Raw genomic sequence first — 23268 nt, forward strand, 5'->3', positions numbered from 1 at the left:
AGTGCTTACGGTAGGGGAGGGTGGGGAGACTTGGGACATAGCCTTGTGCGCCTTTTTGAATGATCAGAATTTCGTTTCGTTGATGTAAAGATGATCATTTTTAGCCTTTCCTGTATCCCACGATTCCATTTCTTTCTACCCGGTAAACACAAACAGTTATTTCATAAAATCCATTTTGACAACATTTTCTAAATTTTGAGGACTGCAGAATCCACTTCACTACTTGGTCATAGTACATCATCGAAATATTGCATCCGCTATTCATTTAGTATCGCTTATGCACTAGTTATTAATGAACTTAACAATTGAAAAGAAACAGGCTATTATTGTAAACTAATTGAAGTGGGGAGAGTTGGGACATCATGCCTGGGGAGAGTTATTGTTTTTTACAACTTTTATCTTCATTCTATATAAATGTTTCATGCGTATATGTCATTGATTTAAACAGTAGTGTAACAAAAATAGACATACTGGATAGCAAGTAAACTTGACAGATTATTTTGTACTTATCGAATGTGTGGGTGTATCAGTGTATCCTTCTAATGAAGTGCCGTAGTGCTATTGATAGTGCAATAAAATATGGTCAATTTAGGGATTTTTAAAAATCTATCTTCCCCCTATCTTTGCCTCGAGTACACAAAAGGACAACCGACCGTGGCTGCATCTCACATAAAGCGATGTTGGCTGCTGTATTAGAGGTAATTGAAGGGAAAACTCTCAGAGAAGTAGAAAAATCTAGTGGAATTCCAAAGTCGACACTGGACAGGAAAGTGAAACAATACAAACAGTCCGAACACTCTTCTTCCGAACGACTTGACACCAACTATAAAAATGCTTTAGTGTTCACGCCGACTCAGGAGCAAATGATTGCAGACTATCTAAAGAAATGCTCATTATTTTTTGGACTGTCGACATCAGAAGCGAGACAGTTGGCATTTGATACTGCCTTTGTAAACGGACTTAAAGTTCCACAGAAATGGCATGAAGACACAAAGTTGCTGGAGAAGACTGGCTGTGGGGTTTCATGAGGAGAAATCCTTCCCTTTCAATTAGGTCACCGGAAGCAACATCAATTGCAAGGGCTTCAGCCTTTAACAAAGTGAACATATGTAATTTCTTCAACGTGATGAATGAATTTATTCTTCTTGCAAAAGCGTCAGGATTTACAATTTTCAATTTAGATGAGTCTGGATTTACAACCGTGCAAAAACAAGGAAAGGTACTGGCGCCAAAGGGACATAAGCAAGTTGGACAATTGACATCTGCAGAGGTGGACAGCTCATCACTATGTGTGGCATTGTGTCGGCATCTGGTCAGGCCCTTCCACCAGTTATGGTTTTTCCAAGAACACATTTCAAGGATTATATGATCTGTGGTGCACCAGAAGGGACTTTGGGGCTTGCATACCCTACTGGATGGATGACCAAAGAAAATTTCATTTCTGTTATGAAACATGTCATCAAACATGCAGCTCCCACTGTTGACAAACAAGTTGTTCTGGTCATGGATAACCACGAGAGTCACCTTTCGTCTATTACTCTTCAGTTGGCAAAAGACAACTTCGTACACATCGTGACCCTGCCTCCGCATACGAGTAATAAAACTCAGCCGTTGGACCGCTCTGTATTTGGACCCATGAAGCACTACTTCAACTCTGCTGCAAACTCTTGGATGATGCGAAACCCAGGAAACCAATTTCCATATATAATATGGCTCCACTCATTGGCAACGCATGGACTCGGACAGCAACACCACAGAATATACAGGCAGGATTCAGAGCCAGTGGTATTTGGCCTTTTAACCCGGATGTTTTCTCTGACATTGATTTCATGCCTGCTATTGTCACCGATAGACCAGATCCAAACACTGCCAATAATCCTTCACCCTCAATGCAATATGTTGGTCCATCTGCATCAGCTCAACAATCCTCATCACATGGTCCCAGCAATCCGGGTCCTTCAAATACAACCGAACAATCATCGCCTTTCGTCAATAACCCTGATCCTTCGTCAAATGCAACCGAACAATCATCTTCATTGCCTCTCGTCAACAATCCAGGCCCTTCGTCAAAGACCGTCGACCAATCTTCATCGCCTGTCTGCCACAGACCTCCCCCACAACTTTCAACAAACGCTGGTCCATCATCATCTCAATCCTCATTTACTCCACCCGAAGCATTTCGAGGATTTCCTAGGGCTCCGCCACGAAAAGTTGTCAATAAAGGACGAAAAATGGGCAAATGTATGTTAGCGACCACGTCCCCTGAAATAAGTCGGATTAGTCTCGAGGAATCAATCAGGGCAGGGAAATCAGAGCAGGCGAAGAAAGTTCCACGGTTGCTCAAATCAAGAAAAAGTCTCTTTGTCATCGATGAAGAATCAGATTCCGATTTGGACATGGACTTTGGTGATGGTGGAGTAAGTGATGAAGACAACACAGAGCAAAATGATGGTCCAAATGTTGTGTTAAAAGGTGTGGATAATGTAACAGTAGGTGACTATGTTCTGTGTGAATTTGTAGGAAAACGTAAGATCACCTACTACGTTGCAAAGGTGATGAAGAATGTGGACAGCGATGGAGACATTATTGTACGCTACTACAAGCGGAGTAGAAAGAATCCTGCAGCTTTTGTAATAAGTGATGAGGAAGACGCGCCTTTCCCCCAGGATATGATCAAGGCAATCCTTCCACCTCCAGTGCCTCATGGAACAACCAATCGCACAATGGGATTTCTAAACTTCAAAATAAACTTTGGACTTTTAGACATTCAGTAATAGTAATATGTAACTAATTTGTAGACAGCGCGTGCCAGTTGGTTAAATGAACAAGAGTAGTTGTTCTGGAATTAATTCTACTTTATTTTCTGGTGTTTTTGATAATTTTTTTCTTAATTGTCCCAAGTCTCCCCACGTTTCCCATTTCTCCCCAATGGTGTTGCAAATCTCCCCAAAGTGTCCCAAGTCTCCCCATTTTAGTGATAGTAATACGACGACATTATATAGTAATATCATGAGAGAAATATGGATTAAACCACTTGAGTTGTAAATTGAAATGTTCCTGTTTGTGTCTATAAATTTTCTAAGCATAATTTTATAAATTGTTCGATTCCTAAGATTGTAAAGTGAAACATCGCTTGGTGTCCCAAGTCTCCCCACCCTCCCCTAATTCCAACAGCATTGTTTCGTTGTTCTTTGGTTCATATTTTACAATAGTAAAGCAAGGGACATAACTCTAAGACACTTCTGAGAAGCAGCAGAATAAATCAAATTGCCAACAAAAACTAAATATTTCGATTGCTACTGAATCGTACATTTCTATTGGATTAAGAGTATATATATTTATTTTTGACTTATTGTTATGCTATACACATTGCTAATTATTTCGTTTTTGATATAATGTTTAAATAATTCATTACTTCCGGTTAGTTTTTATTTCAAATAAAAAATATTGATGACAGTACACTGGGGGTCAAAAGTCTCACAGCTATGGGGCCAAAAGTCTCTCATAAAATTGCGAGACTTTTGATCCCACACTATTTTCGTTATAACGACATTTAACACATTTTTTGGATGATGTTTGTAATTTATGTTTTCTTTCTTACCTTTTTACTTAGATCAGACATTAGTTTTTAAAATGCAAAGAATATTTAATAGGAAAACCGAAAAGAGTCTCTTCTCAAGAGAATTGATACTTGAGAGGGTGAGACTTGTCCTGGACTCTGGTCAGCAGATTAAATCAACAGCAAGGGATTAGGTCTCGTTTATAAAACTTTGGATCGATATGTCGAAAAAAAGAGGCAGAATATCGACCGTGAGGATGAAAAATTCAGATTTGGGTGGTCAAGTGACCACAGTAGTATGCTTGACGATAAGCAAGAGAAAATTCTTGTTGAATATCTACTGCAAGCCGGCAGGATATATTTTGGGCTTACGATGGTGGAGTTTAGAACTCTTGTATTTGAGTTCACCACTAAGAAACAACATCACCTACCCCACTAGCTGGATAAAAAAACAGATGGCGGGCAAGGACTGGGCCAGTGGATTTTTTAAAAGACACCCAGTTTTTTTCACTGCGCACAACGGAGCCGACATCTCTAGCCCATATGACATCATTCAATTAATACAATGTCAGTCTGTTCTACGACAGCCTTGAACAGACTATAGAAAAGTTTCAGTTTACCCCCAGACCAGATCTTCAACACTGACGAAACTGGCGTGACAACTGTTCAAAGACCAATGAGAAAGATCGCAGAGAGGCGTAAAGAGAGTAGGGCCGGCAGTTTCACAAGAAAAAGGAACTTTAGTGACATTCACTATAAGTACCATTGGCAGTTTCATACCACCTTTTTGTATTTTCCCAAGAGTGAACACACAGCAATTGTGGGAGGAGGTGTTACCTCCTGGCAGCAAGGCGAAGGGTCATCCGAAGGCCAGCGGATGGATGACAGAGGTCATTTTCTTGAAGTATCTAAAACATTTTCACCATTTTTCGTGACCTTCACCTGAGTTCCCAGTTCTCCTTTATTAGACAATCATGTGTCACATGTGTCCCTAGCAGCAATAAATTATTGTTGAGAAAGGCTGCTTCAAATCTAATGGAAAAGACAATTGTGGTCTATATCGATAATACTGAAATTGACAGTGTTGATCCAGCATTATGGGACACGGCAGAAAATGCATGAATTTGTTAAAAAAGAAATTCATGTTAAAGAATGTCTTTATTTCAATACAGTTTTGGAAAGTTGAAAATTTGAATCTTTTGTTGCCTTTTTGTATTTAAAATTAGCATCTCTTTGAGTGACCTGAAATCAACCATCAGAGGGTATATCATTATGAACTATAGGTATATATCCACATGATAAAACGGTGTTCCTGCTTTTATTTTGATTTTTCATAAATATTGATTCTCTGAATGGAACGGCCCACTATATATACATATGGGTAGTGATAAAAGGAACAGATTTTAGCATCAGAAAGTATGTTTATGTAGAATAATGATGACAGACTTTTGACCCCATATTCAGAGACATTTGACCCAGCTACGGGGTCAAAAGTCACTGTCAGAATTATTTTACATAAACACATTTTCTGAATACTATTTTCAAACTTGTGACTTGGAATAAATGTCAAAAGATAGCAAATGAATAAAAAAATTTTATGGTATAAGATTTGTTTTATAGAGCTATTTGTTATTTTTAAAATGATTTTTAAAATTAGTTCGGAGATATTTGACCCCACTCTCCCCTAGTAGTAGTAGTAGTAGTAGTAGTAGTAGTAGTAGTAGTAGTAGTAGTAGTAGTAGTAGTAGTAGTGGTAGTAGTAGTAGTAGTAGTAGTAGTAGTAGTAGTAGTAGTAGTAGTAGCAGTCGTGGTAGTCGTAGTAGTAGTAGTAGTAGTAGTAGTAGTAGTAGTAGTAGTAGTAGTAGTAGTAGTAGTAATATGAACAATAATATTAGTATTAGTAGTATAGTAGTGGTGGTGGTGATAGTAGTAGTAATAGTCGTAGTAATAGAAGTAGTAGTATAAATATAAATCAAGGTAAAACAAGAAAGGGACTAAGACTGAAAACAATGATTAAAAACATATAATCCAGAAATAAAATAACAACAAAAGGAACAACATCAGTAAAACTTATTTTCAACCTCTATTCCCTCTAAAGTATTGGGACAAAAACAATAAATATCACAGCTGTATGTTAATCCTTTCTGACTCCATTTCTGCGCCGATTTAATAAACAGCAATTTTTTATTTCAGTTACAAAAATGAAAATGTTCTATATAACATGATAAATCTCCCCATAGCAACTTCCGACATAAAACATTGTCCCATTCTCAATAGAAGCAATTGCAGATGGCTCCTTCATTGTACTGTCTTCAACGGCAATTAATCCAGTGGTTTGAAAGTCATGAGAAATTTGGTGAAGTCCATGCTTCCAATCACAAACAATTGTAGTGCCATCTCGAAGGACTAACACACCCCACAATTGTGAGTCTGGAAAACTTGACCAGTATTCAAAAAGTAGATTGCATTGTTTGTCAAAAATTTTTACGCAATTAAAGTTATCACAAACAGCAAAATTTCCATTTATCCCAACAGAGACAAACATGGGACTAACAAATAGAAATTTACCATCTGGAGTTTTCTTTAAAACTTTCTGTACCTTGCCCCATTTATTAAATATATAAACACATTTGTCCATTTGATCACACATAAAGAGAAACCCACCACAAGTAGCAATACCTCGAGGAAGCGTTAGACCAGTTGCAAAAACATTCTTCAATTTGCCGTCCAGGGTGAAAACTGTAACAGAGCCCTTTCCCTCATGCTCTCCTGCCTCAGTAATAAAAACTTCTTGATCTTTGTCAGAAAATGCTATACCCCAAGGCTTATTAAAAACATAATTGGATTGTGAAGACAAAAAACGCTTTGGTATGCTAGAATCTGGTTTAAAAACCAAAACAGACTCATTATTAGAAACCACAAATTTATCTGCAAATTTATTGACAGCAAGTCCACTGATGTATTCTCTTTCAGGGAGACTGACACTTTTGACAGGTTTGAGTTGGTGATCACGCAATAGCCGTGGTGTTGACAAATTTCCTTTTGTCAAAACTAGTGATCCAATGTCCATATGTTCTAGATCATTTAGGTGAGGTTTATTAGGTACAAATTGAACAGATAATGAATCTCCAATACTCTGAGGAATTTCATCCAGAGGTGTCACAGTCCTCAACTCTTTGTCAATCCTTTTGACAGCTTCCTGATTAGAGTACCCATTGTCTGTGATCTGTACAGCGGTGAGAAGTTCTTGAATATTGTTCAAATCTCTATTTCGAGCATTAATCACAGCTAATTTCATAGTTAAACTTTCCTTTTGTTCATGATGATATTGGTTCAATTTTGATAGACTATTTTTTTGTTTATCTTGAATTACTTTGCAAGCTATCTCACCTGCTTTATCAATTTTTACTTTTGCCTCATGCACCATATCTGGTAGCTGTGACAACATTTTTTGTAAAATCTCACAATTCTCATCATTAGCGACTTTGTATTTATAAACTGTCTTTTCTCCCTCAGCCGCCATTTCCTTGCACTCCTTGTCCACCATGTCTACAGTCCTTAGAAAATGACTAGCAGTGGCTGGAACTCTTTCGTGTGCTTTACTGCAAATATTACACAGCCATAGGCAACAATCACCACAGAAACTTGTAAGACTTTCTGATTCACCACAAGCATAACAGCTTGGATTAGAAGTATGAGGATGACTTGCAGCTATCCATGAGGTTGATGAGGATGGTTGCATTGCACTTTCTTCAACAGCAGCAAGTTTGGCTTTTTGATCATCGACATATTCTAAAAGACAATTAATGTGATGATTACTTCTGAAGCAAGATGGATCCTTCTGAGGAATCAAGGTCACTTCTTTACAAACAGGGCACGGCAGAGATATTGCATTGGATCCTAGAACAGTGATATAGTTTTTCAAACATTGAAGGCAAAATGTGTGTTGACATGGCAACACTTTAGGAGTCTTGTAGCGGTCCAAGCACAGGGAGCATGTTAAAAATTCATTGGAAAACTGATCAGAGGATACCTCACAACTTTCTTTACTTGCCATGGTCACCTGCAAAAATAGAGATAAAAAAACATTTTGAAACCTTTAGTTTACTCATGTATATAATAAGAAATAAATTGTTACTCTACTTTAAACTCCCTTAAACAAAATACATATAAACAAGTTGAAAGGTGAAACATACATACCGTATATATAGAAACTCACACAAACCGATGTATAAGCACTGAAATTGAAATGCAAACATTCATTCCTTGTTCAAATTTTACACCTTTAAACTTATTTATAGTCTTATAATATATTTTCATGTGATATTTATAACCATTAAGTAAAACAACTTATGTTTCTTAAACTTAAACCTTTGAGAAGGAATTGCAATGAACAATTGTGAAATTTAATGGTACTTCAGACACATTCAAGCCATTTCATCCAGAGAGAGCTGTTACAGCTAGGCAAGGTAAATTAAAGCAAGAGCATGTTGAAAAAAATGGGGTCTTCGAGAGAAATACAAAGGAAAACAAAGATTAAAATTTTCAACGCCAAGGTGAAACAAGTATTGCTGTTTGGCTCAGAAGCATGGCGCTTGAATTCATAAAATACAGCCGTTCATCAACAACTGTATGAGAAGAATACTACGGCATGACAAAATGAGAAATACAGATCTTTGGGAAATGACAGCCACGAAGAAATAGAGGTAGAAATTAAGAGAGGAGAAGGCAAAGGCAGTGCTGCCAACCCTGTGTAGGGAATGATATGCCATTTTTTGTGGTGTGTGTTTGTGTGTACTATCTCAATCGAGGCTGTTGTGAGTTGTTCTCAGTTGTCATGGTGTTCCGTTTTTGTGAATTGTGGCGTCATGTCTTTTGTCAGCATATATAAACGATAGTTACCGTTTACTCCCTCTCTTTTGCATATTGGAATTCTTTGAGAAGTATCATTTCGTTAACGAAATCATCCTAAAACTAGGTATGTGTACTTAGTAAATTGCGTAACTACCCACTTCGGTGGCGACTACCCACTCATGTGGAGATACTTGCCACATGCATATTATTTATTTAATATTTCATTTCTCATCTTGAATCTATTCACGACACCTGGCCCATGAAAATGTCTACAATGGAGAACTAAAATGAGTTAGATTTTGAAAAAATGATTACAATCTCACAAAAACGATAATTTGTGCTAAATTTGATGATCGGCTATTAGACCAAATTAGTGATATTATAATAGATAATTTAATTAATGAATAAATTTACTCTTTATAGACAATATAAATGGTATCAACTTCCAGAATCCACTTATAAATCTGATATGAACCAAGATAATACCATATTGAACTTCCTATATATGAAGGTCCAGGTCAACAAACAGCTAAAAGTGTTTAAATACACTAAAAGAATTATGGCTGTTAAAAATGCTTAAATAATTTTAAAAATTAATAATATGTACAGTCCTGAGCAAAACGTGTTCAATGAGCAAAAATGTGTAAGAAATTACGTGTAGCATATTTTAAATTAAGGTTGGCATCACTGCAATGGCTGGGCCATACCCCAAGAAGGCCTGCAACAAATATTACAAGGCAGGAACATGGAACCTGCAGGGAACAAAGAAGAGAGGGCGGCCAAGGAATAGCTGGAAAAGGGCATTGATGAAGGATCTAAAAATTGAAGACTTAACATGGAGAGAAGCTGAGAAGTACAATGGCACAAACAAGATGCAGGAGATTCGTCGATGGCCAATGCTCCAGCCGGAATGAAGGCCTAAGTAAGTAAGTAAGAAGTACCCAGATTACAGAGCTGAAATCAACAACAACAAAAACCCAAACAAAATTGAGCTTTTTTATATTGCACAATATCCACTAAACATGCTCAAAGCGCTTTACAAGGGGTCCCTGGCCAACAGTATGTAGGATAAGACATGACGCCTGTTAGGCGATATTACAATCTTTTTCAGACTGAGACAACACTGTTACCAGCCAAGTACTCATTTTACACCTGAGTAAGGCGAGAAATGTGAGTAAAGAGCCTTTTCCAAGGACTCAACTATGCACCGAGCGAGGCTCGAATCCAAGACAGACCTGCCAAATTGAAAACTTCAAATTTAGTAACTTTTATGTTGGGAGAAGGTTTTGTCAGATTAAATGTAGAACTAACACTAAAAAGTACAAATCAACGTTCGTTCCATCAGCAATAAAAATGTTGAATATTTCATATGGTACAGCAAAACCAAGGATTGATGCGTTGACTGATTGACTGATTAATTTATTTAATGTTAGATTGACTGACCAATTGATAATGATGATAATAATAATATTTGGTGTCGAATTGCCACAGAGAGTAATTAAACGTTGGAACGCATTGCCAGCAAATGTCGTTGAAGCGCCGAGTGTCAATGCTTTCAAAAATAGATTAGATGCTGTGATGGAAAGTTATGTGCATAGTGTAGAAGTGCCTCCCACCCAAAATAGCTATGATCAAAAGATCAGTAGAGAAAGTGTAGTGTAGGCTAGCCCCTGAGCACAAGATCAGGTAGGGAAATGCATTAGATCAGTTGTGAACAAGACATTCAGTGACTGGAAAGACTCGGCAACAGGCCAGTGGCCTAATCAAGCGACGTCGATACCTTCTATTCTATTTCTAATTGTAACAAATTGAAAATGATATGAATATCTTTATGTTGTGTATATCGCACGCGTGAAAGGAACAGAGAGAGAGAGAGAGAGAGAGAGAGAGAGAATAAGTAGGAGTGAAATATCTCTTCAACTTCAATAGACCTAGATATCTAGATAAATGACAAATTGCCATATTTATGGACAATAAAGATCTAGACGTCTATTATTATTATTACGAAGTGGTTATTCAGTATCAGATACTGAATAGTGCTTTGCCACTATTCAGTATCCACAAGGAACTCTTTTTTATAGAGAGAGTGAAAAGTGCGACAATCTCGGTTGAATGTAAATAAACTGCTGACCTACTTCAAGATCGAACACGTGCAGTAACTGACAGCCCGATTCAAAGTTGTAAAAATATTTTGATTGTAATTCTTTAATATTTGCTATAGTGCAATTGGATTCAATAGTCTGATGTCACGCCGCCCGGCAACGGCGGCCATCTTGGTTCTAAACAAAGAAAATCATTACTTTTTATTCTTCAAGCTGGCTAGAACTTTTCATATGTCTTGTGACCAGAATGTGTAAAAGTCAAAACATGATCAAATTTATGTTTTTTTCCCTCTGGATACGCTTTTATGCTTGCCGGAGCAATATTTCATACGGGCGTCCGCCATTGTCCCGATAGTTTAGAGCCAGTGTTGCTAAGTTACTATGCGTCATTAGGAAGGAAGTGACGTTATGACTATTGAATCCTATTAACATAGTTCAAAATATCAAAGTAAGAGTGGCATTCAAATACATTTTTAAATGTCTAAATAGACATGATTAAATGTCACTAAATGTTCAGTGACACCATGGCTTGGTAGATATAAGCTGTTTGAGCTTAGGGTTCGAGAGTTCAAATCCCGGCAGGGCTAACTTTTTTTTTTTCCCCAATATTTTAAAAATTCCTTCTGTCTATTGCTATTTTTTAAACTTTTGTTTTAATAATTTTATTTGCTTGTAATATACTTTAATGTTGATATTATACTATTGTTCTTTTATTATTATTATTATTATTATTTTTATTATTATTATTATTATTATTATTATTATTATTATTTCTACTTACTTACTATTATTATTATTATTATTATTATTATCATTGTTGTTGTTGTAATCGTCATCATCATCATTATTATGATTATGATGATTATTATTTTTTAATCAAGTAGTTGGAGTAATTTAATCAGTTATCGATTTATTACGAATATCTTTTATGTGTTATAATCTCGTTGTTGTTTTTCATTGATGTGCTCTTCTATTGTTTATTACTTTTAAAAATCTTGCTTTTTTCTGTTTGTCTCATTTGTTGTTGTTGTTGTTGTTGTTGTTGTTTGATTGTTTGTTTGTTTGTTTGTTTTGTCATCTAAGACAAACCCGATTCATTATAAATATGTGGCCAGACTTTCTGCCATTTTAAATTGAGCGATGTACTTCCGTGAATTAGTTGCCGTATTATATTAAAATTTACGTGATAATAATAATAATAATAATAATAATAATAATAATAATAATAATAATAATAATGATAATAATGATGATAATAATATAATAATAATAATAATAATAATAATAATGATGATGATGATGATGATGATGATGATGATGATGATGATGATGATGATGATGATGATGATGATGATGATGATGATGATGATGATGATGATGATGATAATAATAATAATAATAATAATAATAATAATAATAATAATAATAATAATAATAATAATAATAATAATTTAAATAGATACTGAATATTTGACTACAATTGACATATATTTACTGAATACACGTGGTATTTTTAGAGGTGTTTCTCTTTTTACGAAACACACCGAAACCAGACAAAGTTATGGGATGTAGGCAGCAGTGGGGAGTGAACCTGGGACTGGGTTTCGTAATAAAAAAGCAATTACTTTTTTTACGAAACTTGACAATATCCGACAAAGTTATGGAAAGAAAGTAGGCAACAGTGGGCGAGTGAACCCAAGACTCAGGGAAGTGTACACTATTGGGGAGTAAACCTAAGTCTATGGCTTTTCGAACGGTTTTGGCGGGTTTCGAAAAAAGTAATTGCTTCATTCTCGTCTGGTACCCAACTCCCATAGTCCGGCTTCATTTCCCACTGGTATCCATCTTCCATAGTCCCAGGTTCATTTCCACTGATATCCTCTTCTCACAGTCCCAGGTTCACTCCCAACCGGTGTGCACTTCCCTGAGTCCCGGTTCATTGCCCAATGGTGCCCGCTTCACATAACTTTTGACAATTTCGATAGATTTCGAAATAAAAGTACATTCTGAGCTCACTGTCCACTGGTATCAGCCTCTCGAAGTCCCAGGTTCAATCCTCATCGGTGTCCGAATCTCAGATTCACTCCCCACTGCTGCCTGCTTCCCATAACTTTGTCGGGTTTTGACGGGTTTCGTAAAAAAGTAATTCCCCCTCCCCCTTGGTATTGCTTTTTTACAAAATCCAGAGTCCCAGGTTCACTCCACACTAGTGTACACTTCCCTGAATCTCAGGATCACCCCCCACTGTTGCCTACTTCAATAACTTTGTCGGATATTGCCAGGTTTCGTCGGTTGTCGTAAAAAAAGTAATTTCTTTTATATGAAACTCGCTGAAACCCGCCGAAAACCAGAGTCTCAGGTTCACTCCCTACTGGTGTACACTTCCATGAATCTCAAGTTAATCCCCCAATGTTGCCTACTTCCCATAACTTTGTCGGATATTGCCGGGTTTCGTAAAAAGGTAATTGCTTTTATGTGAAACTCGCTGAAACCTGCCGAAAACCATAGTCTCAGGTTCACTCCCCAATGGTGTACACTTCCCTGAGTCTCAGGTTCACTCCCCAATGTTGCCTACTTCCCATAACTTTGTCGAATATTGCCGGGTTTCGTAAAAAGGTAATTGCTTTTATGTGAAACTCGCTGAAACCTGCCGAAAACCATAGTCTCAGGTTCACTCCCCACTGGTGTACACTTCCCTGAGTCTCAGGATCACCCCCCACTGTTGCCTACTTCAATAACTTTGTCGGATATTGCCAGGTTTCGTCGGGTTTCGTAAAAAAGTAATTGCTTTTATGTGAAACTCGCTGAAACCCGCCGAAAACCAGAGTCCCAGGTTTACTCCCCACTGGTGTACACTTCCATGAATCTCAGGTTCACTCCCCACTGTTGCCTACTTCCCATAACGTTGTCGGATATTGCCGGGTTTCGTAAAAAAGTAATTGCTTTTATGTGAAACTCGATGAAACCCGCCGAAAACCATAGTCTCAGGTTCACTCCCCACTGGTGTTCACTTCCCTTAGTCTCAGGTTCACTCCCCATTATTTGCCTACTTTCGATAACTTTGCCCCATTTTGTTGGAATTTGGCGCATTTCGTAAACAAAAAGTAATTGCTTTTTTTTTTTTACAAAACCCACCGAAACCCAGACCCAGGTTCACTCCCCACTGGTGTGCACTTCCCCGAATCTCAGGTTCACTCCCCACTGTTGCCTACTACCCATAACTTTCTCGGATATTGTCAGGTTTCGTAAAAAAGTAATTGCTTTTATATGAAATTAGCTGAAGCCCGTCCAAAACCATAGTCTCAGGTTCACTCCCCACTGGTGTACACTGCACTGTCTCAGGTTCAGTCCCCACGCTTTGCCTACTTTCCACATATTGCCGCATATTGTTGGGTTTCGTAAAAAAGTAATCCCCTCCCCCCATTTTGTTATTGCTGTTTTACAAAACCCAGAGTCCCAGGTTCACTCCCCACTGGTGTACATTTCCCTGAATCTCAGGTTCATCCCCTCCTCCCCCCCCCCCCTTACACACACACACACACACACACACACATACACGCTGCTGCCTACCTCCCATAACTTTGTCGGATATTGCCAGGTGTCGTCGGGTTTCGTAAAAAAGTAATTGCTTTTTATTACGAAACCCGCCGAAACCCAGTCCCAGGTTCACTCCCCACAGGTGTACACTTCTCTGAGTCCCAGATTCACTCCCACAGCTGCCCTCTTCCCATAACTTTGTCAGGTTTCGGGGAAAAAAAACACCGTATTATAGTGTCAAAACCACTATTCAGTATCAGATACTGAATAGTGCTTGATAGCCTTATTATTATTATTATTATTATTATTATTATTATTATTATTATTATTATTATTATTATTATTATTAAATCATTAAAATCCACCCATAAACAAAAAATCAATGGAACTTTTTCTGAGACCCATCACTCAAAAGTTTTTAAAAATCGGGTCACAGCCACTATGCCGTGAGAGCTCACTGCTGGTCATGATGGAGTGACAAATGGACGTTTACCAAAGCAGAATAATTGAATAATTCATACCGATTGATGAAAACATCGAGGGTGTAGTAATTGTCAATTGCAAGTAGATTCTAGATCATTGCCAAATATATAGAAATTAAAATTAAACGTCTCGACAACTTTCTAAATGCAAACAACTCTTGATGACATCAACCAAACTCAACCGACTGGCTGACATTACAGAAACCAAAACAACAATAAATGGTCCTTGGAGCTCTCTGATTTGAAGTTAATATAAGACGACAAATTGCCTTCTAAAGAAAGCGAAAATGAAAGTAGATTCTGTTGATTGCTTCCATAGATATACTATACGTTCGTGATTGCTTCTGACTTATTAATTTATAAATAAAATGTCTTTAATGGGATAGCTTCCCGTGTTTTCCAGTCTAATATGGATCAACAAATACCGAAGCATCACGTTAAGCAAAAAGTTTGTGCTACAAGACCAGCTTATCGAGAAGGAAGATTTCCAAAAGCTGTTAAAGTAAGTTAATAAAGAAAACTGATTATTGGCAGACACCTGTCTGGCAATAATAAAAAACCTGGACTTTTGATTATTGGCAGATCTTGTCTGGCAATAACCAAAATCCTGGCCTTTTCGTTATTGGCAGACACATTAATCAAGTTGGCAGAAAGATTTTATGCAAAATGCCAAACTAGGCGTGAAAAATATCAAATTTCAAATATTCTGAAAAATTCCAGTGGTTATTTGTGTCCCAAATCAGTTAATATCAAGTGATATTTAGCACAAAATGAAAGTAAGTAGTGCTCAAATTCCAAATCCATTTTTAAAAAAAAGCAAACGAGTCTATTCTTTTCTCCTTTTTTGTTTGGCCTTGTTCCATTTCTGAGCATCTTAAAATTGTTTTAATTCTTGTTTTAAATTTTTTTTTTTTTAAATGTCTTTCTCTTTCTGACCATTTGGTTGCTCTCTGAATATTTTTGTTTGTTCGCTTTTTAATTATTTATTCTTTTTAGAATATACTTTTTGAGATCGGAGTGGGGACAAATATGACAATTTGCTAGAAAGGAACCAAAAGAGAGAGGGAGAGAGAATTTTTTTTTAAAAAAAGGGGGGTGGGGGGTGGATGGGATTTATCATTTGCAATGCTCTATAGAAAGACGGGGAAAAAAAGAAGTGGCAGAACCAGGATTCGAACACACAGCATTGATTCCGACAAGCCTTCTAAGGCAGATGACTTAAGCATTCGGCCATGACACCCACATGAATCTCGATGCATATTGTGTATATATAGTAACCTACTATCCATCGACTGATTTATTGTTGGTTAATTTTATGTTTTTATTGATATTTTATTAACTTTACTTATTTTTATATGCATTTTGAAACTTTCCATATTTTGGAATGTGGATAAATGTTTAAAAGAGCGGAATTTCAAAAAAAGTGTCTGTGAATAGCCGTCCATCGTTATTGCCAGACAGTGTGTGCAAATAATCATTTCTCTTCTTCTCAGACATGTCTGAGGATAATCACAGTGAAAACGAAAAGTAGAGACAGAGGTCAGGGAGCTTTGGCATTTGAGTTTGAGAGAAGTCTCTGAAGTAAAGGAAAGGACACCTGCTCATTTATCAGGGTGGTATAGTGGAGCCACTGGTTGACAGATAAGGTCGGGGACAAAAAAAGAAGAGAGAGAGAATTTGCAACGCTTTGGTGATGAGCAGTTTAAAGGAGAGGGGAGGGGGGGTGGTAAGAGAGGAGTGGACAATGATTAGCTCAATTAGAGAAGTTGAAAAAGAGAGAGCGAGAGAGAAAGAGAGATACCAAAATAATTCACATGGCTTTTGGAGAAATGTTGCAAACACACTTCAATTTGAATCTTAATTTTTTTTTTTTAATGTGGTGTTTAGTTTCAGTTCTTTAACTAGAATCTTACAAAATAGGATTCATGAAATATGCTATGTTGGGCTATGGTCTGAATGACATGTTATGAAATATGATATGACACCCAATTTGCATGTATCCTGTTGACTCCATTAATATATAACAAGAGAAAGAAGCATGGGGAGGGGGGGGGGGGTAAATAGTCAGAACGAGAGAAGGGGGTAGAGAGACATCCCCGCCACCAAGCATTAATATTATTATTACCATTATTATTACTATTATTATTATTACCTCCACTTCAGCATCAACACCAGCACAGTCATGCCACTGTCATCATCATTAACATCACAAGATTATCATAATCTCCATACCAAAAACATAAGCGTCATCACTTTCAGTTGTTTTATCTTCATCATCATTATTTCTATCACATTCAACACTGTAAAAGTTAGTTTTAGATAGTTACAACTAAAAAGACATCTGATTGTATTAATGGCATTAAGAAGCTAGACATTCATTAAGGACATTCTACTTGACAGGAAACAATGAAAATGAGATTTTTGCAGGTCAGAAATTGGTCATTTTTAAAATACCATATTTTCCTAGACACGCCGTGTCAAGCACACATAATTGTACAAATTAAGTTTGGACATTCCAAAAAAAGTTATATTTTACTTCAATTTCAGGTTTACACCATCAACAATGAATCAAAATACATTCTCATACAGGGCGTACCATCTGTAGGTGCAATGAAAGAGTTGATTAAACTATGTTCTAATTATGGCCCAGTGGAAGAACATCATGCCTTAGATGAGTATCCTTGCGAAGATCAATATACAGAGGTTTATCTTGTAAAATACAAGAAAATCCAGTCGGCAAGGTAGGACCACTTTTTAATATATCACTCATTAAATTACTTCACCATTTTCTGTCTGATCCTTAACATTCAACACGATAAAGGACAGTAAACTTATTATTCGATTATAAAGTTTGTTAAGCATACAAGTTTTTTGGATGAAAGTCCATATTTTGCAAATAACTTCTACTTGTCCTTGTTTTGGTTTTATTTTCACCTCTATCTCTTTCTATTCCATGCTCATTCTATTTTTCTTTTTCCGTAAACTTGTCTCCAGCGAATATCTCGCACTTGGGAAAATTTCAGTTTCGTTTAAAGCAATTAAATATCTCCTATCACATTGATTTTGATACGGTATGATTATAATATGTCTTCTTCAGGAATAATGATGATCAACCAACATTTTGAGTTATCCCCCTTTATATTTGTCATTTGAGAGGTCCATGCAACTTTTTGAAACATCACACTTGAAATTGATTGTTTAATTATTGTTATAATTCTTTTATAACTATTTTTTATACAAAGCAAAAGTAAAAATGTGATTATTGCTCTGATTTTTATGATAAGAAGTAATATTTGTAATTTATTCAATATTGATACATTTTGGAACGTTATAAAATTCAAAGTTACTTATGTGAAATGCAACTTTAAGATTTTCGCCATATAAACGTATTACTTGTGGAAAAAAAAGCATTTACATGGGTCTAAAAAGAAAAAGAAAAGCATTTACATAATAATCCATATTTTGACGTGAGTTAACCAAGAGGTAAACTCGCGTAATAGGGCTATAGGTAATGGAAATGAAAGCAGTTCGACCACATCACTAGCAGCTTCTGGGATTATTTTTTTTCTCACACACACACACAATCTCCTCTCTCTCTCTCTCTCTCTCTCTCTCTCTCTCTCTCTCTCTCTCTCTCTCTCTCTCTCTGTCTCTCTCTCTGTTCAGATAACCTCAGAAAACTAATATTACTCTTCTCTTTCTTAGTCACCCAGCTGTTTAAACTATTCAAATATGTTTTTCTTGGTCTACCTTTACTCTTTTTACCTTCTATCTTTCCTGTGAGAGCAAGATGTTCAATACATTTATGTCGATTTAGGTGCCCTAAAAAGTGCATTTGTCTTTTTCTTATTGTACGAATTAGTAAACTTTTAGTTTCAGCTTGCTTTAATGCTTCTTCATTAGTTTTCTTCTCTGTCCATGATGATTAACATCTTTCTAAAGAACCACATTTCTGCTGCCTCCAGTTTCTTTCTAATGTCTACATCTACATCTTGCGATATTAAAAAGACAAACCCAAAAACCAACTAGGTACTTACCACATTAAGATCAAGTTTGGACTGATCTTTAGAGAGACAACTGATTTTTTTCAAATGCAAATATTAAAGAGAAAGAGGCTGTTTTCCCCGCTATTCCAACATATTATAAGACCTTAAATATTCATAATTGCCCCCATTGGACACGCATTGCCTGATACGAGTTAACCTCCACTGACCTCAGACAGGTAGCTAACATGGAAGGTTAGTGGACTCTCGAGAGTTCCATCCACTGATAAACTTCTTTTGCTGTGATTCCATATGAACAAGCACTGATTCCACGAAGTGTAGTAAACACATGTTTTGATAGGTCTGTAACAAAGTCATCTCATTGGGAGGGAAAAAAGGCATTTTTTACTGGTTAAGATTATGAGATGATGGTCGGGTATCAAGCATCGGTATCAACTGCCGATTATTGTTATAACAAAGTCACTAAACAGGGATTTTACTAAAATGCATGTCGCTGTTGGGGGGGGGGGGGGGGGGGGGGGGGGGGGGGGGGTTATTACTAATATCATATAGCAAAAAAATCTGGACCAGAGGTCAATGTCATTATTCAGGGGTGTCATTATCCAGAGGTTGCACTTCAAATTTTGTAAATTTTTGACAATAGCCTAAATAAAGCTGCAACTCTTAAATGTCATGAAGAGGATTATTTTATGTGTTTTTCTGAATATTTCAAATGTTGTGATGGGTATTGAAAATTATGTTGAATTTGTATTCTTTTTTTTTTTCTAGATTTGCTAAACGTAAGCTGGATGACTATTCATTTTTTGGAGGGAACCTGCACGTTTGCTATGCTCCAGAGTATGAAAGTGTAGCAGAAACTAGGGAAAAACTGCAAGAAAGGCGAAGAATTATTGGCTCCAAGATATCTCAACACAGTAAGTTTAGAGTAAATTACTTCTGAAAAAAAAAAAGACAGATATATATATATATATATATATATATATATATATATATATATATATATATATATATATATATATAGAGAGAGAGAGAGAGAGAGGAGAGAGAGAGAGAGAGAGAGAGGGAGAGAGAGAGAGAGAGAGAGAGAGAGAGAGAGAGAGGAGAGAGAGAGAGAGAGAGAGAGAGAGAGAGAGAGAGAGGAGAGAGAGAGAGAGAGAGAGAGAGAGAGAGAGAGAGAGAGAGAGAGAGAGAGAGAGAGAGAGAGAGAGAGAGAGAGAGAGAGAGAGAGAGAGAGAGAGAGGAGAGAGAGAGAGAGAGAGAGAGAGAGAGAGAGAGAGAGAGAGAGAGAGAGGAGAGAGAGAGAGAGAGAGGAGAGAGAGAGAGAGAGGAGGAAGAGAGAGAGAGAGAGAGAGAGAGGAGAGAGAGAGAGAGAGAGAGAGAGAGAGAGAGGGGAGAGAGAGAGAGAGAGAGAGAGAGAGAGAGGAGAGAGAGGAGAGAGGAGAGAGAGAGAGAGAGAGAGAGAGAGAGAGGAGAGAGAGGAGAGAGAGAGAGAGAGAGAGAGAGAGAGAGAGAGAGAGAGAGAGAGAGAGAGAGAGAGAGAGAGAGAGAGAGAGAGAGAGAGAGAGAGAGAGAGAGAGAGGAGAGAGAGAGAGAGAGAGAGAGAGAGAGAGGAGAGAGAGAGAGGAGAGAGAGAGAGAGGAAGAGAGAGAGAGAGAGAGAGAGGAGAGAGAGAGAGAGAGAGAGAGAGGAGAGAAGAGGAGAGAGAGAGAGAGAGAGAGAGAGAGAGAGAGAGGAGAGAGAGAGAGAGAGAGGAGAGGAGAGAGAGAGAGAGAGAGAGGAGAGAGAGAGAGGAGAGAGAGAGAGGAGGAGAGAGAGAGAGAGAGAGAGAGAGAGAGAGAGAGAGGAGAGGAGAGAGGAGAGAGAGAGAGAGAGAGAGAGAGAGAGAGAGAGAGAGAGGGGGGGGGTTTCTTTGGTTTTGGGTGAAAACCTCGGCATTTTCTGCTGCACAGACATGACACAATTGGTTATTCAGTACACATCCTGTGCTTCTGTCCAATACCCCATTTATTACAACCAGTTAACGTTAATTGGTCAGATAACCACTTTGTAGTGATCACTGTGAGATTGAGGTGAATGGTTTCAGGATTGAGAGCTCACGATATGAATGTATACATTTTTATACCAACTCGTTTCCAAAAGTATGTTTTCTATCCAGAATGAAGAATTTTTAAGAGAAATGTTTAAATCATGTAAATACCATTTTATTCAGCTCAAAAATTGTCATTATTCATCAGCCATTACATAGGTTCTAGGTTCTACCCCTACCAGGCCGAATTCCAGCACAGTCTGCAATATGGCATTCTGGAGCTGGGTGACCATTTTTTTTTTCTTCCTTGCAATAGGTTGGTATGGCGTCAGATTTTGGCACACTCTGACTCCTGCAAGCTTTATGGCTGCTCCCGAGAGGGTGCTAGAATCCTGTGAACACTGTATTGTCTTTTATGTCATCAGTTATATTTTATTATTGTTTTTTTCAAATTTTCATCAATATCAACAGGAAATGAGAGACACAGTAAAAAAGCTGCGGAGCAAGGTATACAAGATAATGATAATAATACATTGCCAGTGTCTTCAGCACCAGAAATTAGAACAATAGATACATCAAATCTGCAAACATCTTCATCAAAGAGATTTCAGTGTTTTCCTGAAACGGTTAATTCAACTGACCTATTTATCTCTCAGCCTGATTCCTCCATTTCACAGATTTCAAACAATGGATATGGTGAAAATTCTTCAAATATTTCTTATGATAAATGCTCTTTTACACTGCCTCCTCCACCCAAACCTTTTAAGATAAATAAACATGTTGAAATTAAACCAAAATATGACTTTTCCCGGACACCATCAACACACTCTACACTTCCTGCCAATTTTGATGGTCGACTTTTACACCACAATGATGCCAAGTGGAATGATCAGAGTGAATCAGAGACTAAATCTCGTCCAAAGACCTTTACTGAATCAACTTTTTCAAAGGAGTCATTAAAAATAAAAAAAGACTATGCACCTCAGAAACAAACACTAAGATTTGTTCCGCGGCAAGCCATCAAACGGACGGCTGATGAATCAAGTGGGGATACTGTAAACAATTCAACTTCGTTTGAAATGGATGTGAAGATTAGAAAGAATGCTTTTGTTCTTGGGGATCAACAAGGACCAGCTGACCTTCCTGGAAGAGTAAATAAAGTGCAGGAGGTTATGCCTGGAGCTTCAAGGTCTTACAATAACACTATCAAGTCAATACGCAGTAAGATTTCACAGGTATGATATTAATAGTTAATTTTAATTTTTTGTTGTCAGTTTTGTTGCACAGTGGTCTCTGTTTAGAAGCACAGTCCTCAGGAATCAAGCACAGCATTTTCATAGCTGGATCGTGCTTATAAGTGGATTCAGATTTTTCTTGCTTAGTTCAATGATCATAATACATGAAAATAAATTTTTCCTCCTAGTTTCCAAACTTATACACAATGCACCTGTTTGAAGACTTGGAGCTGCAATTGGTCTATGAAAAAGTCCCTTTTATGTTTTATTTTTTCCCGTTTATTATTTTGTTTGGGTAGACAACCCCTTTTTTTTTGCCACATTTGTTGACAGAATTACGTCGTAGGTGTATGACGGGTTAAATAATCTTGTTATTGTTGCCTGTTTGACTTTTCATTGGAGGCACATGTTTATGTCATCCTCTATTTTTGTGGTCCGACTCTGTTCTCAGTGTTGAAGTTAAAGACAAAGTGTGATGATTTAAATTGCTTGTTGGTGCAGAGTGTAGGTCCAAGTGTTCAATCTGGTGCATATCATTATCGAACTCAAGAAAGTAACAGACGGACCTTCATACCTTACATCACAAACACACTTAATACCTGTAAACTAACTGTGAAAATGATGGTCTTGAGCGATGATTAATTATGACCACATCTGGTCTGAGCCTTCCCTTCTCTTACCCAGCTTCCAGGACAAATGGACAATGTGCCTGTTTCTAACTTTCATTGAGCTTCCTAGCCAGGGTATTTTATGATGGACATGCATTGTACATTTAATCACTGAGGAGTGAATTGTTTTGTCCATATGGTGGAATAATGAGGTGTGAATCATACATAACATAGAGAGCTTTTTGATGGTTTATGTTCACCATTTGTCAATCTTATTATGTATTATAAGAATTATGGCAAGTTATTAATGTTGATGAGCGGTCTGTCGTCTTCAGCTTATGATTTATCACTCTTTTTATAATGTATTGCTGGAGACAGTTATTTATTAATTTTTTTCCAACTTGCTCAATTTCAGGTCATTACGAATTCCATGATACAAAAGAAATAGACACATCAATGGATGAGGGCTGTCTGCCAGATTATAATTACAGTCAAACCTGTGTGAAACACACACTGCCTGTTAATCAGTATCAGTGGCAATTTAAAAAAATAAAGAATCCTATCCATGTCACAACAAATTATCAGAGTTAGTTGTCGGCTTTTTGACCTATTGGCCAATTCCATTCTTTTATTTTTGTTTTTTCCATTCCCCCTCTTCTTTTTTTTTCATTATGTGTCTTTTAAATAATGTTTTTACATCTTTTAAACTCCCTTTTTATTTTATGCAATTTTATTATATTTAGAAATGATGATTATTTTAAAAATGGTCTGAAAAGAAAAAAAATTAATGAGCTGGTCATATTTTGAAATCATGGTATAAATCCTCATATTATAAATGAATAAAATCTGTGGTCAGTGAGA

General features: G+C 37.0%; 2 protein-coding genes across 3 annotated transcripts; one reads left to right on the plus strand and one right to left on the minus strand.

Moving 5' to 3' along the window:
* Nucleotides 1–3602: 3602 nt before the first annotated feature.
* Nucleotides 3603–14751, minus strand: LOC144966375 (uncharacterized). The gene is made up of 2 exons (XM_078902764.1): nucleotides 14574–14751; nucleotides 3603–7622 (listed from the first exon to the last, which is right to left on the minus strand). The coding sequence occupies exon 2, from the start codon at nucleotides 7614–7616 to the stop codon at nucleotides 5772–5774; it is 1845 nt and encodes a 614-aa protein (XP_078758890.1). The 5' UTR covers nucleotides 7617–7622; nucleotides 14574–14751; the 3' UTR covers nucleotides 3603–5771.
* Nucleotides 14752–14830: 79 nt separating this feature from the next.
* On the plus strand, nucleotides 14831–22979 carry LOC144966377 (uncharacterized). 2 transcript variants are annotated; one of them, XM_078902766.1, is made up of 5 exons: nucleotides 14831–15036; nucleotides 17082–17275; nucleotides 19307–19452; nucleotides 21036–21799; nucleotides 22823–22979. In XM_078902766.1, the coding sequence occupies exons 1-5, from the start codon at nucleotides 14944–14946 to the stop codon at nucleotides 22853–22855; spliced, it is 1230 nt and encodes a 409-aa protein (XP_078758892.1). In that variant the 5' UTR covers nucleotides 14831–14943; the 3' UTR covers nucleotides 22856–22979. The 2 variants fall into 2 exon arrangements, with proteins under 2 accessions (XP_078758892.1, XP_078758893.1); XM_078902767.1 differs by lacking the exon at nucleotides 14831–15036 and adding an exon at nucleotides 15800–15836.
* Nucleotides 22980–23268: the final 289 nt, after the last annotated feature.

This window comes from Berghia stephanieae, chromosome 2, assembly GCF_034508935.2.
Source record: "Berghia stephanieae isolate SIO BIC M18660-M18661 chromosome 2, UCSD_Bste_1.3, whole genome shotgun sequence".
In the NCBI taxonomy this organism is placed as follows: domain Eukaryota; kingdom Metazoa; phylum Mollusca; class Gastropoda; order Nudibranchia; family Aeolidiidae; genus Berghia; species Berghia stephanieae.